Source organism: Mesocricetus auratus, unplaced genomic scaffold (assembly GCF_017639785.1).
Source record: "Mesocricetus auratus isolate SY011 unplaced genomic scaffold, BCM_Maur_2.0 Super-Scaffold_100015, whole genome shotgun sequence".
Lineage (NCBI taxonomy): Eukaryota > Metazoa > Chordata > Mammalia > Rodentia > Cricetidae > Mesocricetus > Mesocricetus auratus.
In genome coordinates, this window is record NW_024429198.1 from 17,435,811 (window position 1) to 17,457,015 (window position 21,205).

The window sequence follows — 21,205 nt, forward strand, 5'->3', positions numbered from 1 at the left end:
TATTACTACATTAAGTCGGGTGTGTGTGCATGTGTTGTGCACATGATTACAGGTATTCTGGGAGACTACCGATAATTAGATCCATCTTAAGCTGGAGTTAAAGGAGGTTGTGCAATCTCTTCCATGGGTATTGACAATTGAACACAGTACTTCTGGAAGAACAGGGAGTACTGAGCCACATCTACAGTCAGTACTTGCTCTTGATATTCAATTCCTGAGAGTCATTTGTAAATTTATATTCATAAGGTTGTCTTTGGTCTAAGTAGTTAGATAATAAATGTGCCTTCATTCAGATCGATGTATTTGAAATGGGATTGAATTTCATCTAAGGATATATAAGAGAAAATGCAAAAAAAATGGAACAGCTTAATGGGAGGCAGGAAATCATGAATGGGTAGGGAAATTCAATATATAGTTGTTTTTCGGGATAGATAGATGTGTTTGATCTATACCCTTATATATCTCCATATCGTATATTTGTATAATTGTAAGCAATATTTTCTTTTTTTAAGATTTATTTATTTGTTAGATATATACCAGATTGAATTGTAGATGGTTGTCAGCCACCATGTGGTTGCTGGGAATTGAACTCTGGTCCTCAGGAAGAGCAGTCAGTGCTCTTAACCTCTGAGCCATCTCTCCAGCCCCTGTAAGCAATATTTTCAATTTTTAATTTCATTATTAAATTAAGTAGCATGTGGGAATGGCTTTTCCACATCTTTTTAAAGATTTGCATACCGTGTTATTGAGTACTTCTGTTATTTAAAGCATTTAAAGAAGAGAGTGTAAAACTTACTTGCTAATGAGAAATTTCACACTGGATAATTCAATAATTATGCAAATGAAATTGAAAATAAACAGTAACCATGATTGAAGCATATAGTAGAATAATGGAAACAGAGATTGAATGTGTACGTATGCTGTGTGTTTGTGTAAGCATGCACATGTGTGTGTTTGACATCCATGTGAATATGGAATATCATAAGAAAGTCATAAGACAGTTTATGAGATTTGATTCTCTTTTTCCACCCTTTGATTTTGAGGAATACATCTCACAACTTTGCACCAAGAAATATGTCCATCTAAGTCATCTTGCCAGATCCTAAAATAGTGATTTGTCTGTTGCTACTCAGCATAGATGTTTCATAGGTGCTATCTCAAATATATTTTTGAAAATATTATGACTGTTTGATGAATAAATATGGGAAAATTCCTCAACAACTAAAGCCTACTGTTATTAGTCTTATAGTGAAATTCCAATCCTCCTGTGTAGGACATAATTTATACAGATTGTTGAAGAGTCTTGTGCTTTGTCTTGTTTTCCTGAAATTCTGGGGAAGGTTCTGAGAAGTAAGCCCTAAGAGCTTCCTTCAGTGGAGACTTTCAAGCTTCCTAAATTTTCAGCTTATTCTTATCAAAAGACTTTGCCTAGCCTCAAATCTTTTGGGATTTCAACACAGTGGTGAACTCTGGCAAGTCACGTATAGAGTATTTGCTTCGTATTAAAATGTCTTGTTAAATACTTCAAATTGGTCTTTGGGGACTTTCAAATCAGTCCACTCATATGCTGCCCATTGAAATGCAACTTGACAAAATGTGTGCTATTTAAAAAGCATCAGAACAAAGAGAAGCAAAGCGAAGGGAGTAACAAGGTGGATTCTCTGGGGGGCTGGGAGGATTTAGTTATATTGTAAAGATATTTTGAAAGCTTTTTTGTGCATTTAAATCTTTTCAGATTTGTATAAAACATCAGTTGAGAGGAACTAATCCCTACACTGGGAACATCAAGTGTGTGCCACAGAAAATACTCAGTATAAAACATTGCATGGGAAATGGGTTACATACTTCAGAACACAACATTGCCAGAAATTGTCCCATTCAGAAGAAGTGCTTCTGCAGACAGAAAAACATTTCCATCCACTTTGGCAGGGTTTTCCTAATGAAAAGCCAGTTAGTCAGGGAATGTGATGTAGGTTTAATAAGTATTAATCAAAACAAAATAATTATCAAAGACTATTAGTGTCTGACTTAAACATTCTGGCAGGTTAATGCAATTATAGACCTTATTCTACGTATTTTCATTTGAAAATTTGGAAATTTTCTCCTTTTTACTATGGACACAATTTAACTACAGACTTTGAATGAATGCACTGTACACTTGACTGCGACAGGATGTTCATTGACAGAGAAACATAGAGGGGAAAAAACTTTTCAATATCTTTTCACTTCCACTCATGCTGTGCAGCATGTACATAAAACACGTATAATAAAAACGTACGACCAAACAAATGGTGATTTGCTTCATATAAATTTTAAAGGAAAGTAAGGTTATCCATTAAAATAGTCAAAACTCATCCACTATTTTTTTTCAAGGTTGACAAGTAGAAAACTTGGAATATATGGTTCTCCAAAAAGATCAAGCTTTACCAAATTCAACCATCATATGACAATGTTTTTGTTCACCTCACTCAGCAATGTATCTAGTATCAAATATCACAGGGAACTATTCACTGTTTTTTCCTTGGTTTCTAATTATGGATTTAACTGTCAATATTGGGGACAGTCACCATTTATTCCTTTCCATGTTTCACACTTCTGTAAAGTAGGTGACTAACCAACAGAAATGTTTTGTCTCAGCTGCAGAAAGTGCAAACAGGAGATCCTGTTGCATGGCCATGCTCTCCCTCAATAATCTTTGTGTGTTCATTGTCTCCTTACTTTCTGTTGCTCTACCACTGATTCCTTCACATTTTACTGCTTCCTCACCTACTCATCATTATCAAAACACTTAACCATTTCAACACTGTAAAGTTTTCCCGTTTTAGAAGTTTAAGCCAAACCTACTTTCTATTTCCCGACCTCAGACAGTATGATCCTAATATATTTCTCAACACTTTTATGAGCAGAGTAACACAATGTAAAATTATGCAAGATTTGCTTTTTAAACTTATATCTATTCAAGCCAACACATTTATGACTAGCCAATTCATTTTCTTTTCTTTATTGAGTAACATGCCATAGGATAGTGTACTAAAATTTATTGATTTTTCCAACTAAAAGACATTGGATCTATTTCCAGCATGAGAATATGACAAACTATTGCTCTATAAATATTTATAAAATGTTTTTATTAATGTAATTTTCACTTTGCATAAATGCTTTAGCACAATTTTCTGGGTCAAATACGATTGTGAATTAAATTTAAAAAAAAAGAGCTGCAGTGTCATATTTCTTCACATCAGTGTTGGTATCACCTGTTTCACTGAATCGCTGCCAAGATTTAGTTCCCACACAATCTGCAGTTTAAGATGTAGACATGACGCAGTCCTTATATTCTATATTTATTTCAGATTCTCATTGTGTAAAGCAAATATGCGTATTCAAATTACTTTAGGCTAATGGACACCTACATGCATAGCCTTGCAAATGAAAGCTTTCCAGTGAGCTTTCCGATTCTACTGTGAGTTCTAGGATCTCAGACATGGAGTAAACTTTGCTTAAGGCTGTGTCTGGGGTTCAACATGGAAATAAAAATTTTGAAGTGGACCTATATTAGAACACAAATGCTTGCACATTTTACAGCAAAATTAATATACTGTATATTCAAGACCCAGAATTAATACAATATTCCAAAAAGTCTCTTTTGATTTGTATTTCTGTTTTATACACAGTTTTAAGTACTAGATAATATTTCCTAGTGGTAAATAATTCGTCACAGGATAATTTTGTAATGTTAATTTCATTAATAGAGTAGAGAATTTACCCACTAATCATAAAATTGAACAATCCTTAATAGTTGGCTGTCATATGCTGGGTGTTGTAATTTTAAAATAGTACTGCATGAGAGAAAGACTCCATGTGACAGATTTTGGGTGGAGGGGTTTTTATTGCGGCAAAGTGAATGGGAAAAGGGGGGGAGAAAGGGGACACTGGCCTCTGGGGACAAGAGCAGCAGAAAAGAAGACAGAGGCAGAGAGATGGGGAGGAGGGAGGAAGGGAAAAAGAGAAGGAGGAAGAAAAATGGGAGGTGGGTAGGGTCCTTTTAAAAGGGAACATAGTGAATATGCACAGGTGGTATTCTTCTTGGCTGCAGCTGAGGGAATATCCTGTCAGAACCCCAAAGCCAAACCAGTACAGATGCCTGAATACTAACACTGGGAAATAATTTTAATTTGCTAGAGATAGCTCAGGGACTATGGACGGACAGCTGGAGAACCTGCATGGTACCGAACTAGACTCTCTGAATGTGGGTGACAGTTATGTGACTTGATCCATTTGTGGGGAGTGGTGGGACTGGCAGTGGCAATAGGACCTATCCCAGGGACACGAACTGGCTGGCTTTTTGGAGCCCAGTCACTATGGGGGTTGGATACCTCGCTCAACCTTGATACAGGGGATAGGGGCCTCCCTCAACTAAGTATGCCGGGCTTTGTTGACTCACCAAGGAAGACCTAACCCCCTCTGAATAGTGAATGGGAATGGAAAGGATGGGAGACAGGGTGGGCAGGATAAGGGGAGGGAAGGGAACTAGGTCTGCTATGTGACATGAAAAAAATAACATTTTTAAAAGAAAAATAATTACTGTATAAAGTAGAAATATTTAATGAAACAAGTGATTCACAAAGTATAAGGGTAAAATCAGGTTAATACATTTCTAAATTTAGTACCACAAATATATATGATCATGTTCATTGATTACTTTAAAGTGCTTGCTATTCAAAAACATAGCAGTATTTGTTTTAAATTATATCCACACTGTATATAGGCCACAAAATAAATGAGATTTGAATCAAAGATAACAGTTTGTGAGTCAGTGGTACAGGCAAGGTCTATAAAATAAATAAATAATGCACGATGCAATATAGGTTTAGTGTTTGACTGTCACTGATCATACAATTTGTCCGTCTGCTCCCTTTAATCATATTCTATCCTATGTTTGGTATTAAGACTGTTCTTAATGCATGAACTGTGTGGCCTCATTATACTCTTCATTTAACAAAACACTCAATATTATTTTATTTATGGACACAATAAAAGACCATTCTTGTTGAGTCCATGTCAAGAAGAACTTTTTCAAAGTTGTTGTCATATAAGAATCATAACACAACATCTAGCTTGTTTTTATTGGAACTTATATGTTTCTACAGACAATATGGAGAGATGCAAGCAATATATATGCTATACAAAATTACAGAGTAAGTTCTAGGGGGCTGAACATCTCCCTCAGTTTTCAAGAGCATTGGCTGCTCTTCCAGATGATGTGAGTCAGTTACCAATATCCATATTGGATAGTACAAAGTTACCTGTAACTTAAGTGCTGGGTATCCAGTGCCGTCTTCTGGTTTTGTTGTCACCTGCACTTAAACATGAATATTCCCACATACAGATCCACATACACATAAATACAAATGCATCTCAAAGTAAGTCTTATAAGAATTAAATTTAGGAGGAAATAGTCATTTTTACTACTGTATTGAAATTGAAACCAGCTCTTTTACTGTGTTCAAATGAGTCTTGTGCTAAATGGCATCACACACTAAAATTTGTTTTCCTGAATGCACAGGTACCTCTGTTCTACAGGTGACAGCTACAGATGCAGATGACCCCACCTATGGAAACAGTGCTCGTGTCGTTTACAGTATCCTGCAAGGACAACCTTATTTCTCTGTGGATCCTAAAACAGGTTAGTGAATTTATGCACATTGTTATGCAAATAATTCCATCAATAACACAAATGATGCTCTTTTCTATTTACTCTTCTTCTTAGGATAATGACATTTAAATATCATTTAAAATTGCAGCTATTACCCTAAGCAGTGTAAATACAAAGGTAATTGTTTAATTCTATTACCCATACTTGCTAAAATTACTAAATTGCTATACCACTTAAATAATACTCTTGTGAAAAGAAATATTGAATATTGTATAAATTAAATAATATTATCAGACATTTTTGATTTACATATTTCTTTTAATTTTCTACTAAAGATGGGAAATTATTCAATAGAATTCTAGTTCTTTATATGCATTTGTTCACAAAGTATATTCTCTGGTACTCATACATGAAGGTATGCATATATATATATATGTATGCACATACTAAATATGAATACATGAAATACAGTACATTGAGGTACATCAAATTTTTCATCTTGGATTTTTTTTCAGAACTTGGCATTCTTTCAGGACTTTAATATTGCATTACTTAATGAAAAAAAGATAAACCTATGAATTCTTTTTCTTTCTTCATTCTGGTAAATACTGGTATTTTATCCCCAAATTTGAATGAACAGTACACAGTAGTCTTCTGTTTCATCATCCTATGTCAAAAGATATAAAAAGCAAATATCCTGACTAAATGATTTCTTCCCAGTGAAACAAGGAAACTAGTCCCTGTTTCCAACATACACAAGCATTTAATATACAACTTTTGGATTTTCCTAAATTTTGAAGAATATTAAAATGAATTGTAAAAGAAAGTAGAGGTTCAGGAGGTTCTAGCAGGACTCTGGGATCTTTTTGGTAAACCTGGAGGCACTGTGACTCAGTCAGCATGGAACCTTCATGGAACCGCTGTGACTCAGTTAACATGGAACGTTTACACACAGACTCTGACTCAGTTAACCTAGAACCTTTATGGAAAATGAACAGTCCTGTAGCTATGGCCAAAGAAAATGTATCTGTACTTAGATGTCTCCTTTAACATATTACATGGACCATAAGCAATCGAGTTATCTATGCATTAAACATATTTCAAAGTAAAATAGAATTAAATCATTTACCCCTCCCTTTCCTCCTTCTAGATACTTCCAGGTACCATCTAGCAACCCTCCCCAATCTCAAATTGATAGCCTTTCTTTACATTATTATTGTTGCAGTATATGTATATATATATGTATATATTATGCACAAATATCTAAATACAATTTGCTGAGTTCATTGCATGCTTTCTCTTTGTTTCTCTCTCTCTCTCTCTCTCGTGTTGTGTGTGTGTGTGTGTGTGTATGTGTGTGTGTGTGTGTGTGTATTTCTGTATGCTTTTGCATCTGACAAGTTTGTATTGGTTAACTACTTAAGGGGACTCATGCCGGAGAGAGGCTAGTTCTCCCTCTCAGGAGTCATTACTTGCCAATAAATTTTGTCCAAGGGTAGGAACTTGTGAAATTTTCCTGTTCCTCATTAACAAATTTATTGTTTATGCAGTCATTTCTGAGATAGACTTTTATAGCAGACTTCATGATATTTTGTGTCTTACAGTTTTTGCCCCTATACTGTGATGTTCCCTGAGCGATTGACACAGGAGCTGTGATTTTAGATGTGTCTGTTGGGGCTGGGTTCCTCAAGGTCCTGTGATATGTGTACTGTGCCCTTGTGGTGACTATGATTGTCTACATTTGCTGTAAAGAGAAACTACTTTGGATGGTGTTGGGGTGGGCTTCACTTTTCTGTGTCTAGAATAATAAAAGTAAGGCTGTCATATGGAGCTGTGCTGTCTAGCAAACTTGTGGTAGCAGATTTGTTCTAGTCTATGACCTTACTAGCCTTGGGAAATGTCTTTGTTTCTAGCACTAGATATGATTTCCTTCCTGTTGACTGAACTTTAGTCCAATTAGACTTCTATTAGTTACCAACAACAAGGGAGTATCACTTACTGTAGAGGTCTAGATAACTTTCCATGCTGGTCATTGTTGTGGTTCATAACTTTTCCAGCTGGGTAGAATAGTTTTCGACAGTTTGCATGTTTTCTGCTAACTTGGAAGATACACTGCAGAAAGAGTTTTTCAGGTCAGATGCAGCTGGATTCATCAGGCAACTGTGTCCTGAGTATGTAGTGTGTTCAGGAATAGGGGCTTATCTTCAACCTCCAAGAGACAAGCAGGCACAACATCAATAGTCTATTGTTTAGTCAGTCTCTTGGACTATCCCCAACTATCCATTACAAAGGATGTTTCTCATGGCTGGAGCCAGGGGTATTATTGGATATAGGAATTCTGCATCAGCAATATGGTTTCAAATCAAGTCTGTTTCGAAACTTCTTATATAATGAAGTACACACCAGTAAGAAGATTCAGGTTTTCAGCACACTTTCAGCACCTAATGTGAGTAGATTATTGTTAGTGGTGAGTTTTGTCATATTATAAGAAGATTTGACAACATAACCCACCTTCCTTTCACTAAACGGTTCCAGCATTCAAGTTCACTGCCAGGAACAGACCTAAAGTATTCTGTATCTCTTCGTACTTCCCCAGATGAAACAATGTGGAACTGATGTGCAAAGAGAGTTATAAGTGGAGAATAAAGTCACACAAAAAATTACGTAGTGACATCTTTTTACACATTAATTATAGTATAGGTTTAAGTATTTCCTTGGTGAAGTAAAAATGAATATTACAAAACAAACACTTTTGATGTGTAAACATTATTATGAAAGATTAAAGTTATTTTAGTGTCAAGATATTTAAGTAGGGAAACCCTTATGAACCTGGGAACCAAATGCCCATGTATGGCTATCTACATTATTGTTCAAATGAAATTTGGTTGAAAATCAGTATTTGATATATGTGGTACTCTTTTTGTTATTGCCTCTAAATCAAGTTTGTGTTAAATATAATAGAAGTAGATTTCTACTTTACACATGTGTGTTTATGAAATAAATAAGCAGATAAAATGTAGCATTGCTATGTTTGGTATTTCCACACATATACCTGTGTATAAACATACATGTACCTGAATAAATCTTTAGTCTATTAGTCATATATATATATACATATATATTAGTCAAATGTTTTTGTATAAGAATACATCATATTTACCAGTAAGGCAACATGTGTGAAATATATTTTAAACTTTAGTACTCTAATGATTCCTAGTATTCGTTAACAGATATTAGTTTTCTATGTGTAGAAAAGTTGCGTATGTTTAAGAGTATAAATACAAATGGATATGGGTAGGAACTTGTGAGGGTGAAGCAGGCTTTTGAGGATTATTATCTGCCATTTTAGTTTGTGTTTTGAAGCAGTTCTTATCAGCCTGCTATTGCTGACACACCATCTAAATTCGATTAGCATTTGGGTATTGTTATGTATCCTATATGTAACTCAAGTAATGGTTAACACAGAATTTTTTCTCAACATAAAGAAATTAATAAATATAAGTGGCTTACAATAGTTTATGAGTATATTTATAAAAAGTTATAAATTACCTCACACAGATTCTAATGCACAAAATTCTCTTAGCTCCTTTTTATTCTCCTCAAAAGGTATAGTGTATTTAATGAAATGTGTGCTTCCATGGGAGTCTGTGTTAATATCAGTATTTCACTTGCTAAAGCATCATGGGACCTGTGAGTCTATTTCCCACTTATCATGCCAGTAATGAAAGAAAATAGTTTTAAATTTAAATTAAGTCAGTAAATGTGTTAAACAGTTATTGCAGAAAGTGCTAAGAAGAGTTCTAAGATAAATACTCATTATTTTCTTCAAAGCTTCCATATTTTGGCTACTTGTCTTTAAAAATCTGATGGCCCTGTAATTGAACATGCTTAAAACTAATGAATCTAGTTGCAACAGTGCTTCCAAATACCTGGAATATAATCCAAACAGACACAGTTAAAAATTAGCGAATCACTTGCTACAATGGGGTATTATATAAGAAGCTTGGGGATACTAGTCGTTTACAAAGGTGTATTTTAATAGTATAACTTAATTCCATTCTCCTAATTGAATATAGTTCCAATTACTTTTATTGAAGAACAATTATAATAATGTATAACTTAACTTTTTTCCCCTAATAATATTCAGATTTCAGTGCTTATCATCAAAAATTAGTACATGTATTTCCTTATTTTCATTATGTTAAAGGGTATATTTTGGTATTCACCTTGATTTTATAATAATGAGTTCCCTAAGAGGCAGTGGTTTTCTGTTGTGTAAACCATGTGCTAATACTTGTATCCAAAGATACGAATGATGAGATTGTTGGTTCATCATATGCATACATAGCATTTAATAACGTGGATTTTTAAACTGAAATTCCATTCATTAGATCTATGAAACAATACTCTTAGGAAAAATTTATAAACCTTTGTTATAGGCAAGTCGATGCTCCTCATTATATAAGACAACTAAAGAGCACCAACTAAAATATTTTAAACATTAACACTTCAAAAGTAGAAAAATACATGGCAGCAAAATATCAAAAGTATGCTATTTATGACAGGCTATGAATGGAACATTGGTACAGAATAATCAAATAATATGTTGTGATTATTGAAAGCAGGTACACTTGAGCAAGGTATTTGAGGAAAGCTGCTGCGATTGGCACATCCTACTAAAGAGGATCTGTAGGGGTCTATGTCTTTAGCACAACACACATCTCAATCCAATGTTGTAATTTTATTGTCAAATCCTTGAAAGTAAACCATTATGTTGAAGACTTCTGTGCTTCAATGAGGTGGTGACAGCAGTTGCTGAATAATCCTTTGACTTCATATAGAATCTAGTTTCATTATCTAGGTCAATGAAGCAGAAATCAAGGAGATGACTTTCCATGTGTTTTAGGAGTAAAAATTACATATAATGCAATTGTGCAATGGAAGGTTGGTGGGAGAGAGGGGAGGAGGGGAGGGAGAGTGACCTGGGATTGACATATCAAGCAAGCTTGTTTCTATTTTAAATAAATAAAATTAATACATAAACAAAAAGGAAGTGTCAAGTGTTTTTTAAAACAATCTTACTTTACATACCAATCCCAGTTCCCTCTCCCTACCATCCTCCCACTCCTCCCACCATCTCCCTACCCCAACCCCCATCTACTCCTCAGAGAGGATGAGGTTTCCCATAAGGAATCATCAAAGTTTGTTACATCATTTGCAGAAGGATGAAGGCCCTCACCCCTGTATCTAAGTTGAGAAAGGCATCCCTCCATAGGGAATGGGCTCCAAAAAGCCAGCTCATGAACATATAATAATGATTATAACATAAATAATGATTTCACTGCCAGTAGCCCCATAGACTGAACAAGACCGCTGACTGATAGCCACATTCAGGGGGCCTAGTTCGATCGTATGCAGGTTCCCCAGGTGTCATTCTCAAATTAGTAAGATCCCTCTTGCTCAAGTCAGCTGTTTTTTTTTCTCTCCACCATGTTCTTGGCCCCTTTATTCATTCTTATGGCTCCTCCCTCTCTGCAACCAGAAGGACAGAAGGAGAGCAGCAAAGAAATACAATGTTAGAAGGAAACATCACGAGGAAATTCCCAGGCATCCACAAGGAGGACCCCAACTAAGAGTCTAAGCAATAATTGAGAGGCTACTTTAAATGCCCTTCCCCTATAATGAGATTGATGACTACCTTAAATGCCATGATAGAGCCCTCCTCAAGTAGCTCATTGAAGCAGAAGTAGAGATTGACAGCTAAGCAGTGAGCTGAACTCCTGAAGTTTGCCGTTTATAATCAGTAATGAAATATGTTTAATGATCCTTCCTTTGATAGGGATTTGATGATTCCTTAAAAGAAGGCACCCCATGTTATTTTCTGCAAAAGCATAGAAGAAAAATCTGTGCCACCAATGTGAATTTCATAATCTAGATTAAAGCAGAAATCAGGAATAAAGAACAATGTCTACACTGGCTTACCACACACGTGAGATCAGATCCACTTACACAATATTATTTGTGGTATCTGCTATGTTAGTGTACAGTGATGTAACTCATGCATACATATCACAGAATTAGCTTTTAATACATAATAAATGGTTGAGTCAGTTTTTCATTTTTATCTTCATTTTATTAAACTAAATTTTAAATGTTTGTATCACCTCATACAATATATGTACATATATATATATACTCACTTCTGTAAACATGTATATTTATAGTATGCAAGCACTTGAAAATATTGCATGTACAGACACCATTTTTAATTTTCAGGTAAATAAAAGCAATACAGTTTTAATGGTTCACTTTAATTTTATACATTGCATATTTACACTTGCTTTCAGTACTCCTAGTATGTTTTAGCTCATAGATATTATTTACTGTTTGATATTAAAAACAGAACAAAAAGTGATTACATTGTATAAAGAAGTATGCAGCATAGATTCCTACAACTCCCCCCACACACACATACCAAGTGAGGAAGTTGCCATTTCAACTGATTTTTGAGGAGTGTAAGAGGTCAGAAACTAATTTCATTCTTCTGTAAGTAGATATCCACCTTTCTTACCATTATTTATTGAAGACTACCCACTTTTGCAATGCATCTTTTTGACAGATTTGTCTAAAGTTAATTGTGTATAGCTGTGTAGATTCACCTCTGGCTTTTCAGAACAATGGTTTACAGGTGTGTTGCTATGCCACTGTCCGGGTCTCTTTATCACTGTGGTCAGCATTACATTTTAGAATCAGTTGATGTATTGGCTTGATGTGTGCTATTCTGTTTCCGTAAGAATTATAGAATTCGGGTTTTTGTAGTTCTATAAAGAATGTCCTTGAAACTTTCAGTAGGATTGTATTGAATCGCTGCCTTTTTGTGATATAAATCCTTACAATTCAAAAGCATAGGAGGGAATTTCACCATCTGGTGGCTTCTTCAATTTATTTTTCATCATCGTAAAGTTTCCCTTACAGAGGTCTTCCAACCCTTTGTTTAGATTTATTCCAACACATGTTCAGGCTTTGGGGAACAGCATATTTTTCCTAATCTCTTTGTCAGAAATGTGGTTTTTCAGTTCCTATCGAAGGTGCTGATATATATATATATTCAAGTATCCTCCTAGTTTATTGAAGTGCTTATCCAATTCATAGAATTTTAGGTGTAGTACATGTTCTATTTTAAGAATAGAATAGCTTTGAGTAGATCAAAAAACATCCATTTAAACTATAAACACTGAAACTGCTAAAGGAGTACAGGGAATACACTTCATGACACAGATAGAGACAACAGATTCCTTAATAGAACCACAATAGCACTGACAGCAGACACAAATGGGATTATATGCACTTAAAAGCTTAAGCACAGCAAAAGAAACGATCAAAGGAATGAACAGATAGGCTGTTAAATGGCAGAAAATCTTTTCCTGCTGTATTTCAGCCAAGGATTTTATTTTCAGAATCTTTAAAGCATTACAAATAACAAAAATAATAAAATAAGCAGACAGTTAAACACACACACAAAACCCTGCTAATCCATACATTTGCCAATGAAGTAAACATATGGCTATAAAAATAACAAAAAGGGAGGTCAAGAAAGATGACTCAGTAGTTAAGAAACAGTGCATGCTGCCCTTCAAGAAGACCTGGGTTTAGTATCCAATGCTGATGTCTGGTGACTCACTATTCCCTGTAACTTCTGCTTCTAAGCCATCTGTCTTATCTGGTCTCTGAGAACACTTGACTTTATGTGCACATACAGGAAGATACCTACATAATTGAATATAATAAAATGGATCTTTAAAAACGAAGCAAATTACCTTTTTGGTTTTTTTTTTACGAGACAGGGTTTCTCTGTAATGTTTTGGAGGCTATCGGTCCAGCCCGGCCTCCAACCTCTAACTCACAGAGATCCACCTGCCTCTGCCTCCCGAGTGCTGGGATTAAAGGCGTGTGCCACCACCGCCTGGCACAAATGACATTTTTATGTGTGCAGTATCCTTAACCATTTAGAAATTCAGTATAACTTATTTTGAGGTTCGATCCCACTCCAGTCAGAATGACAAACATCAGGAAAACAAATGATAACAGACTGGTGTGGATATGAGCAAATGAGAATCCTAACCTTGGCTGGAAGAGTAGAAACTAGTATAGCCACTAAGGAAATTGATTTCATGGTTTCTTAAAACAACAGAAAACATGGTGCTATATAAACAAGCTGTAAAATTCCTGGGCAATGTGATCTACAATCTTCCAAATGGACCATTGTACACCTCTACTTATATAAGTTTTTTTCTCTAGTAAGAAGGATATAGACCCAGCCTGGATGTTCAGCAACAGGTGGAAGGAAAATTAAAATGTGGTACATTCATTCAATGGATTTTGCTCAGCTACACACAACAGTGAAAACTGCATAAAAATGGATGGAACTGTAAAAAAATTGTCCATCATGTTAACTCATTAGGTTTAAAAAGATAAGTAACACCAATTGCTCTCATATCCTAGCTGAGCCTATCCTTTAACTGCACTCAGATGGAAGTAAACATTGTTAAAGACCAGGAAACTAAAAAGAGGATCTTAAGACTAACCAAGGTCGGTGTTGGTGATGCACACCTTTAAACCCAGCACTCAGGAGGCAGAGGCAGGCAGATCTTTGTGAGTTTGAGGCCAGCCTGGTCTACAAGAGCAAGCAAGTTCCAGGACAGGCAGACAGACTCCAAAACAATACAGAGAAACTCTGTCTCGGAAAAATAAAAGACTAGACAAAACAAGGTTGAAGTGGAAGAAAATAGAGCAAAGAGGCGACAAGCTCAGGATGGAGGGTGGAGCAGGAAACTGGGGAGAATGAGATGAAAATAAGATACATATGAAAGCCCAATATGGAAAGCTAATACTCTATACTTAATTTAACAAATATTAAAGAGAATTTGGAACTCAAAATAATTTTTAAAGCATACTTTTCCAATCAATTTTAAGAAACCCTTTATATAAATAATAAATAAGAGAAATACTCAATTATGAAAAATTAATACTAATTTTCAAAATTCTTACTTGTTCACCTTATTGTTCATTGATATTTTTTGTTGTGTCTAATCAATACAAGTTTATTTCACTTCAGCAATTGCTAAGAATATTAAGAATTCTGCTATGAGTGTTTAGAAAATATGTAATATATTCATAAAACTCCTTTAGATTCTATTGTTAACTTTACTTGATTCCATAAAAATAAATATTATAATTCATAAATGTTTTTTTAACAATTACCACTACATTTTAATGTTATAGTAATAGTTGTTACAAAGTAATCATAACACCTAATAAGCAAAGTCAGTTACTTAGCTAAAGGTTACTTCTCTTGTAGACAAATGAAATGCAGTAATTCAGAAATGTATCCCAGCAGGGTTAACGGAGAGACCATTCTCTCACTTTGCCATATTCAGAAAAGTTGTGAAGGAAAGTACAGTCTAAGAGACACTGTGGGTCAATGGAACACAAAAAGAGATGTATTTTGTAAAGTATTTTAAATATGAAAGGGTAAGTAACCATTAATACGTCTTAGTCGTTGTGTTCTACTCCCTGTCAGTGAATCATTTTGGAGATTGCATTGTTACTCTGATTTTGCTGTGTGAAGCTCCATACAACAGATCTAGTTTCCTTGTTGTTACACAAGTACAGCTGTGACAATCACTGGATTTTTTTTACAAGTTGAAACATCACCATTTAGAATGCATAGTTGTATCTTGTCTTAGAGTTTCTATTGCTGTTTTAAAACACTAAGACCAAAAACAACTTGTGAAGGAAAAGGTTCATTTCAGCTTATATCACAGATTATCACTGAAGAAGTTAGTATATGAATTCAAACAGGGCAGGAACATGGAAGCAGGAGCTGATGCTGAGGTTACCTACAATATCTGCTTATTGGCTGGTTATTCTTGGCTTCCCTAGCCTGCTGTTTTAGAGTAGTCAGCACCAACAGCCGAGGGTGGCAACACTCACTGTGAACTGCCCTACCACCCACACCAATCATGAATTAAGAAAACAGATCATAGGAATGCCAAGAGTACAATATGGGAGGTGAGGTGCTATTCTGTAGTGTGGTTCTCTGTTTCAAAATGATTCAAGCTTGTGTCAAGATAACACAAAACTAGCCAGCACAGCTTCTTTAACTTTAATGCCTGTGATTAAGAATAGGTTCACTCATTGGAAGAGTAACAGTCACAATATAGTCTACAATAATACACACTATTCAAATATTAGTTAACAAATGTATTTCAATTAATTATCATTGTTGAACTATTTCCATATGTAGATATAGCCAAATGTGACTAATGCCAGATACCTTGGTGAAACTTGCTTTGTAATGTGATAATTTGCTTTCACTGTAAAACTCACTGTCCTGGTACATGTAAGGCAGTCATCATAAATCTGGGCTCCTTCCTATTAAGCCCATGCCTATGAAAAAAAAAGAATGATGTTCTTTGTGTCCCAGGACTCACTGAATATTTTCAAGTTTGCTGCTGTATGGTGTCAAGATTCTTACTTTCACATTGTTTGTTTAATTTGCCAAACTATCTGTAGAAAGAAAGCACTTATTCTCTTTGAATTTTTCTTTAAAATTAGTATTATATTTAGTATATATTATAATACTGGTTATTACTCCAGTTATTCATAAACATCTATTTATACTTGGTATTTTTTTAGCCACATAACCTTAAAACCATAGGACTTTCTAATGATTGCCAGAAAATTAGTACTGAAAAGCTTTTAGTAAGCTTTGGGACATCAGAATATAGAAAATTGTTGAGTCATGGAATCACTAACTAAACTGTGACTGATAAAAACATATGTTTAGTACATACTTAATAGAACAATAAATTCCAAGGTTGAAAACTCCTTGCGAGCTGTCCTTACTCATTTGCAAACTTTGCAAGGTGATTAGAACATTTTAGAACATTTTTAACATATAAAATATAGCAGCATATTATTCAATATTCAATTTTAGTGAGTGCATTGAGTTTCTGTTATAATTGCATCATTTTTCAAAATGTTTCAGCTCTTTCACATGTCTAAGCAAAGAACAAATAATGAATATATCCTTCACTTCTGTTTCTTAAACCTCTATCTCCCTTTATTTTTTATAAGCAACTCTATCAATCTTTGTAAAATAAAAGTTTCCTTTAATATTAGAATAAATGCCTCACATTCCCACTGCAAGTCCTATGGGGAGAGAAAGATCAGAAGCTCTGTGCTCTGAATATTGAGGGCCAGGAAAAACTTTCCAAGAGGACATTTTGTCCTGATTGTTAGGCTGTCCACACTAAGCTTAAATTTAAGGGCTATTGTCTCACCTCCTGCTGGACAATGGTCACTTTAGTTTAATTTCCCCAATCACTGACAGCAACACAGGCAAGAGGGAGCTTGTTTACTTGGTTTTCTGGAAGTTGTAGCAACACTCAAAATAATTTTATGCATATAAAATAGAATCAACTTAGAACAGAAGTTAGTCACCTCCAGGTAACTTGTCCATAGTGTCCCAGCAATCTGAATGACTCTTTCCCCTTCACAATGGCTCAAGCTCCCTCAGTCTGGGAGCTGTGCTTTCTTGTCTTTTTATTGTCAATTTATTCGGAGTTTTCCACAGAAACTCAGGTGTGCATAAGCACAGACAGAAGAATTTTCTTGGGCTTCGAATATTTTCACTGATAAAACTACAAAGCCTTAATCTTATATCAAGAGATTATGTAGTGAAGATAATTACTCTGAGAACAGTTATCATTTTCCTTGCACAGAGCTACCCAGCAAAAATACAAACAGTTGCATCAAACAATGCAAATCCCACTGTGCTAACTAAAGATTTCCACTTACCTATAGCACCTAACATTCACATTGCCAAAGCTTTCTGTATCCCTGTCACCACCATCTCTTATCACACAGTGTTTTTATTACTTATGTGAGAATTTCATATAATGGACTTTGATCAAAATCAACCACCATGCTGATTCCAGGTCTACCCACTCTCCATTCTCATGCAACAGGCAAAACCCTCTCTGTTATTTTCTCTTTTTCTCTCCTGCCTGCTTCCCTCCCTCCCTGTCTCTCTCTTAACACAGCAAGCCCAATTTGTGTGGCCCAAATTCATTCAAATACCTCAGGCTTTGTGGCCTGTCCTGTAGCATGGGTCACATACCAGTGGACACACACATAGAGACAACTGATTCTCCTTTTCTTCAGAAGCAATCTATTACAATTACCAGTAACTCCTATGTTAGATATAGCATTTCATGCTACTCCATTCTATGCTGCAATTTTATATGATTTGACCTTATACATGCTTCCACAGGAACTATGGATTCAAAAACACAGCTGGAAAACACCATTTCATTGTGGTAATCCAATATATCTCCTTCTTTTAGGCAGGATGAGGTCTGGGGTCTGAAGCTGAGTTATTTGGGTTACATACCTGGAGTCAAATTTCCTGGGTAAGCCGAGGCAGGTACTCAAGCATAGTAGGATCCTGGATGCAGAAGCTAATACACAGGCCATGATGGAGGGTTGATTACTGGCTTCTTCCTCATGGCTTACTCAGACCAGGGCCCCTAGCCCAGGAGTATTTCCTCCCATAATGATTGCCATGATTAAATCAATAACTTAGAAAAAGACTGTCTACAGCCTTTTTTTTCTTTTTTGGGGTTGAAATTAGATATTTTTCATACAGTATACTGATTAGTTTCCCAACTCCTCCCAAATCTTCCCCATTTTTCTATCCACCCAAATCCACATCCTTTCAACTTTCTCTCATTAGAATACAAAAGGTCCATAAAATAATAATGAGAATCATAATAAAAATAAGACAAAATAAAACAAAAAAAACCAATGGGGGAAAAAGAAAAGCAAAACACAAGAAACACATATAGACAGAGAGACACATATGTTCTCACACAGATATTCAATAAACAACAAAATAACTATAAAACACAATACATACACAAATAACCTGTGAGATAAATATAAATTAAATTCCCTGATAAAGCAGTATGAAACCAAATGTCATAGATTTGCTTTATATTGACCATCTATTGCTATTTAAGAGTGCTTTGTTTTCCCAATGAGACTCGGTTGTAGAAATTTCATTTTTGATTGGCTATCAAATTGCTGATATCTTCTGCGTAATGAGTAAGGGATAATATCCACTTCCCCTCTCAGCCCTTGGATGCATTTGACAAGAGCTGTTTATGGCATACTCAGTCTCTGAGTTCACATGTTCAGCAGCCCTACTGTATTTAGAAAGCCTTGTTTCTTTAGTATCTTCCATCCCCTCTGACTCTTACAATCTTTCTGCTCCCTCCTCTGCAGACTTTTCTGAACCCCGAAGGGAAAGATTTCATGGAGACATCCCATTTAGTACTGAGTGTTCCAGTACTAAATAGTATTCTATGCACATTGTCCAGATGTGGTTCTCTGTATTTGTTTACAATTACTCCTGAAAGAGGAAGCTTCTCTTGATTGTAGAGGAAATCACTAAACTATGACTATAGCCACAGGTCAGTATGAGTCAGTATGTGGCTCATTTCTTTAGCAGAACAATAGTATTTGATTTTCCCATAAGTCCCTTGCCTTTTGGTCTCAGGTTATTAATCAATCGAGCAGTTTTAGGAATGGGTACCATCTCAGGCATGAGACCTTAAATCCAATCAAATATTGATTTGGTAATCTCCTAGTATGGTTGTTAATGCTAGGATGAAACAGCGTGACCAAAAGAAAGTTGGGCAGGAAAAGGTTTACTTGGCTGATACGTACATAATATAGTCTTTTGTTGAAGGAAGATAGGACAGGAACTCAGACAAAGCTGCAACCTGGAGGCAAGAGTTGAAACAGAGGCTAAAGCGGGGTACTGCTTACTGGCTTGTTCCTGGTAGTCTTTCTGGCCTGCTTTCTTATAGAACTCAGGATAAAAGCCCAGCAGTGGCAAAATCCACCATGGGCTGGGACCTTCCTCATCTGTTGCTTATTTATAAAATGTTCTATAGACTTGCTTATTGCCTGATCTTATAGAGGCTTTTTCCCAATCAATGTTCCCCACTCTTGGAGGACTATAGCTTGCGTCAAGTTGACTAAATATTGCCGGCACAATTACTATGCAAGCTTTGTGCCACCATTGGAGTACCACATCTGCAAAGCAGGGCACCATTGTAGATTGTAGGGTTGGAACTGGATTCATGTTTACTCTTCTCTTTCGGTACCTATGGCACTAATAGGGGTAAAGGTTCCATGAAGGCACCAAGTCAAATTTTTATGTTCAAATAGCTTTGTAAGTATTATATTCAGCAATAGAGCCTCACACTCAACTTACGGAGAGCAATTAACAGCTTTGGCAATGGCTTCACATGATAGTGGGTTGTAATTGGGCCCATTTTCAAGTCAATTATTTATATCCCTGTATCAAAACAGTACCTTTATTTGGTGACTGTGAATGTCTAGTTAGGAATAAGTCTCCCACATTAATTGTGAGTGCATTTATATCACTTTCATACATATATGTCTTTAGGAAGGTTCTACTGTATTAGCTAACCTTTCACATATTCCCTGTCCACCTCCATTATCTGTCCCCTTCCACATTTGATCCGCCCTTTCCATTCCACTCATCTTGCCAACTCATAAGTGCCTATTCTATTTCCCCTTCCTGGGGAGATGTAACCTCCTCTCCAAGTCCCTTATTCTATACATAACCCCTGAGGTTATATAGTTTATAATCTTCTTCTCAAAGACTTCTAATATACATCTAGAAGCAGATACATACCTTATTTGTCTTTTTGAGTCCACATTACCTCACTAGAGATGATTTTTTTCTGAGCTTCATCCATTTACCTCTGAATTTCATTATTTCATTTTTTGAACAAATAGCCCTTATAATCATTCTGACCCCTCTTTTATAATGAGCCCTGAACTTTGTGCTGGGAGGCAATGCCTTTCCATGCAAATAGAACAGTTGTGAGTTTCTTTGTTATTTCATCTATGGCAATATAAAACTCCTCTTTTGAAAATGAGAGATGCACTATTCCATGGGTCTAACAATGAGACATTAGCACTAATTTTTGTTCTCTGTTTAATACAATAATAGCAGTAAGATCCTCTCTAGGGGATATGACCTATCTATCTGCAGGTTAAAAGAGCTATGCCTGGTAGAGGCTACATCAGGTCTTAAATCCAAACAGAAACTATTTGGTTGCATCCATGTTTTTTGAGTCATTATTGTACCAGTAGACATATCTCAACAGGAGAGTTGTTATTGTTGCTCATAGGATTTGCATCAGGGTAAGATTGTTTGGTACCTTTCTCCTCTATAGCACGCATAGCATCTTCCAGAACTATAAAAGCTTGCCTGACAGGATAACCAATTACGTCCTCTTATTTAAAATCTTTTAATGATCACAATCACTATATATCTCTATATAATTGCTTGCATATTTTAACTTTTCCTTTTGCCTATTTTTGTCAATTGATTTCATAATGAAGACATAACACACACACATGCACACACACACACACACACACACA

At 35.6% G+C, this 21,205-nt stretch overlaps 1 protein-coding gene across 3 annotated transcripts in view; it reads left to right on the plus strand.

Annotated features, from left to right (window-relative positions):
* The window catches only part of Cdh18 (cadherin 18), a 796,302-nt gene that overhangs the window by 616,662 nt on the left and 158,435 nt on the right, over nt 1-21,205 (plus strand). For all 3 annotated transcript variants that reach the window (XM_040757658.1, XM_040757657.1, XM_040757659.1), the window contains exon 4: nt 5,564-5,683. In XM_040757658.1, the coding sequence (XP_040613592.1) occupies nt 5,564-5,683 (120 nt within the window). The remainder of the gene's footprint in view (nt 1-5,563; nt 5,684-21,205) is intronic.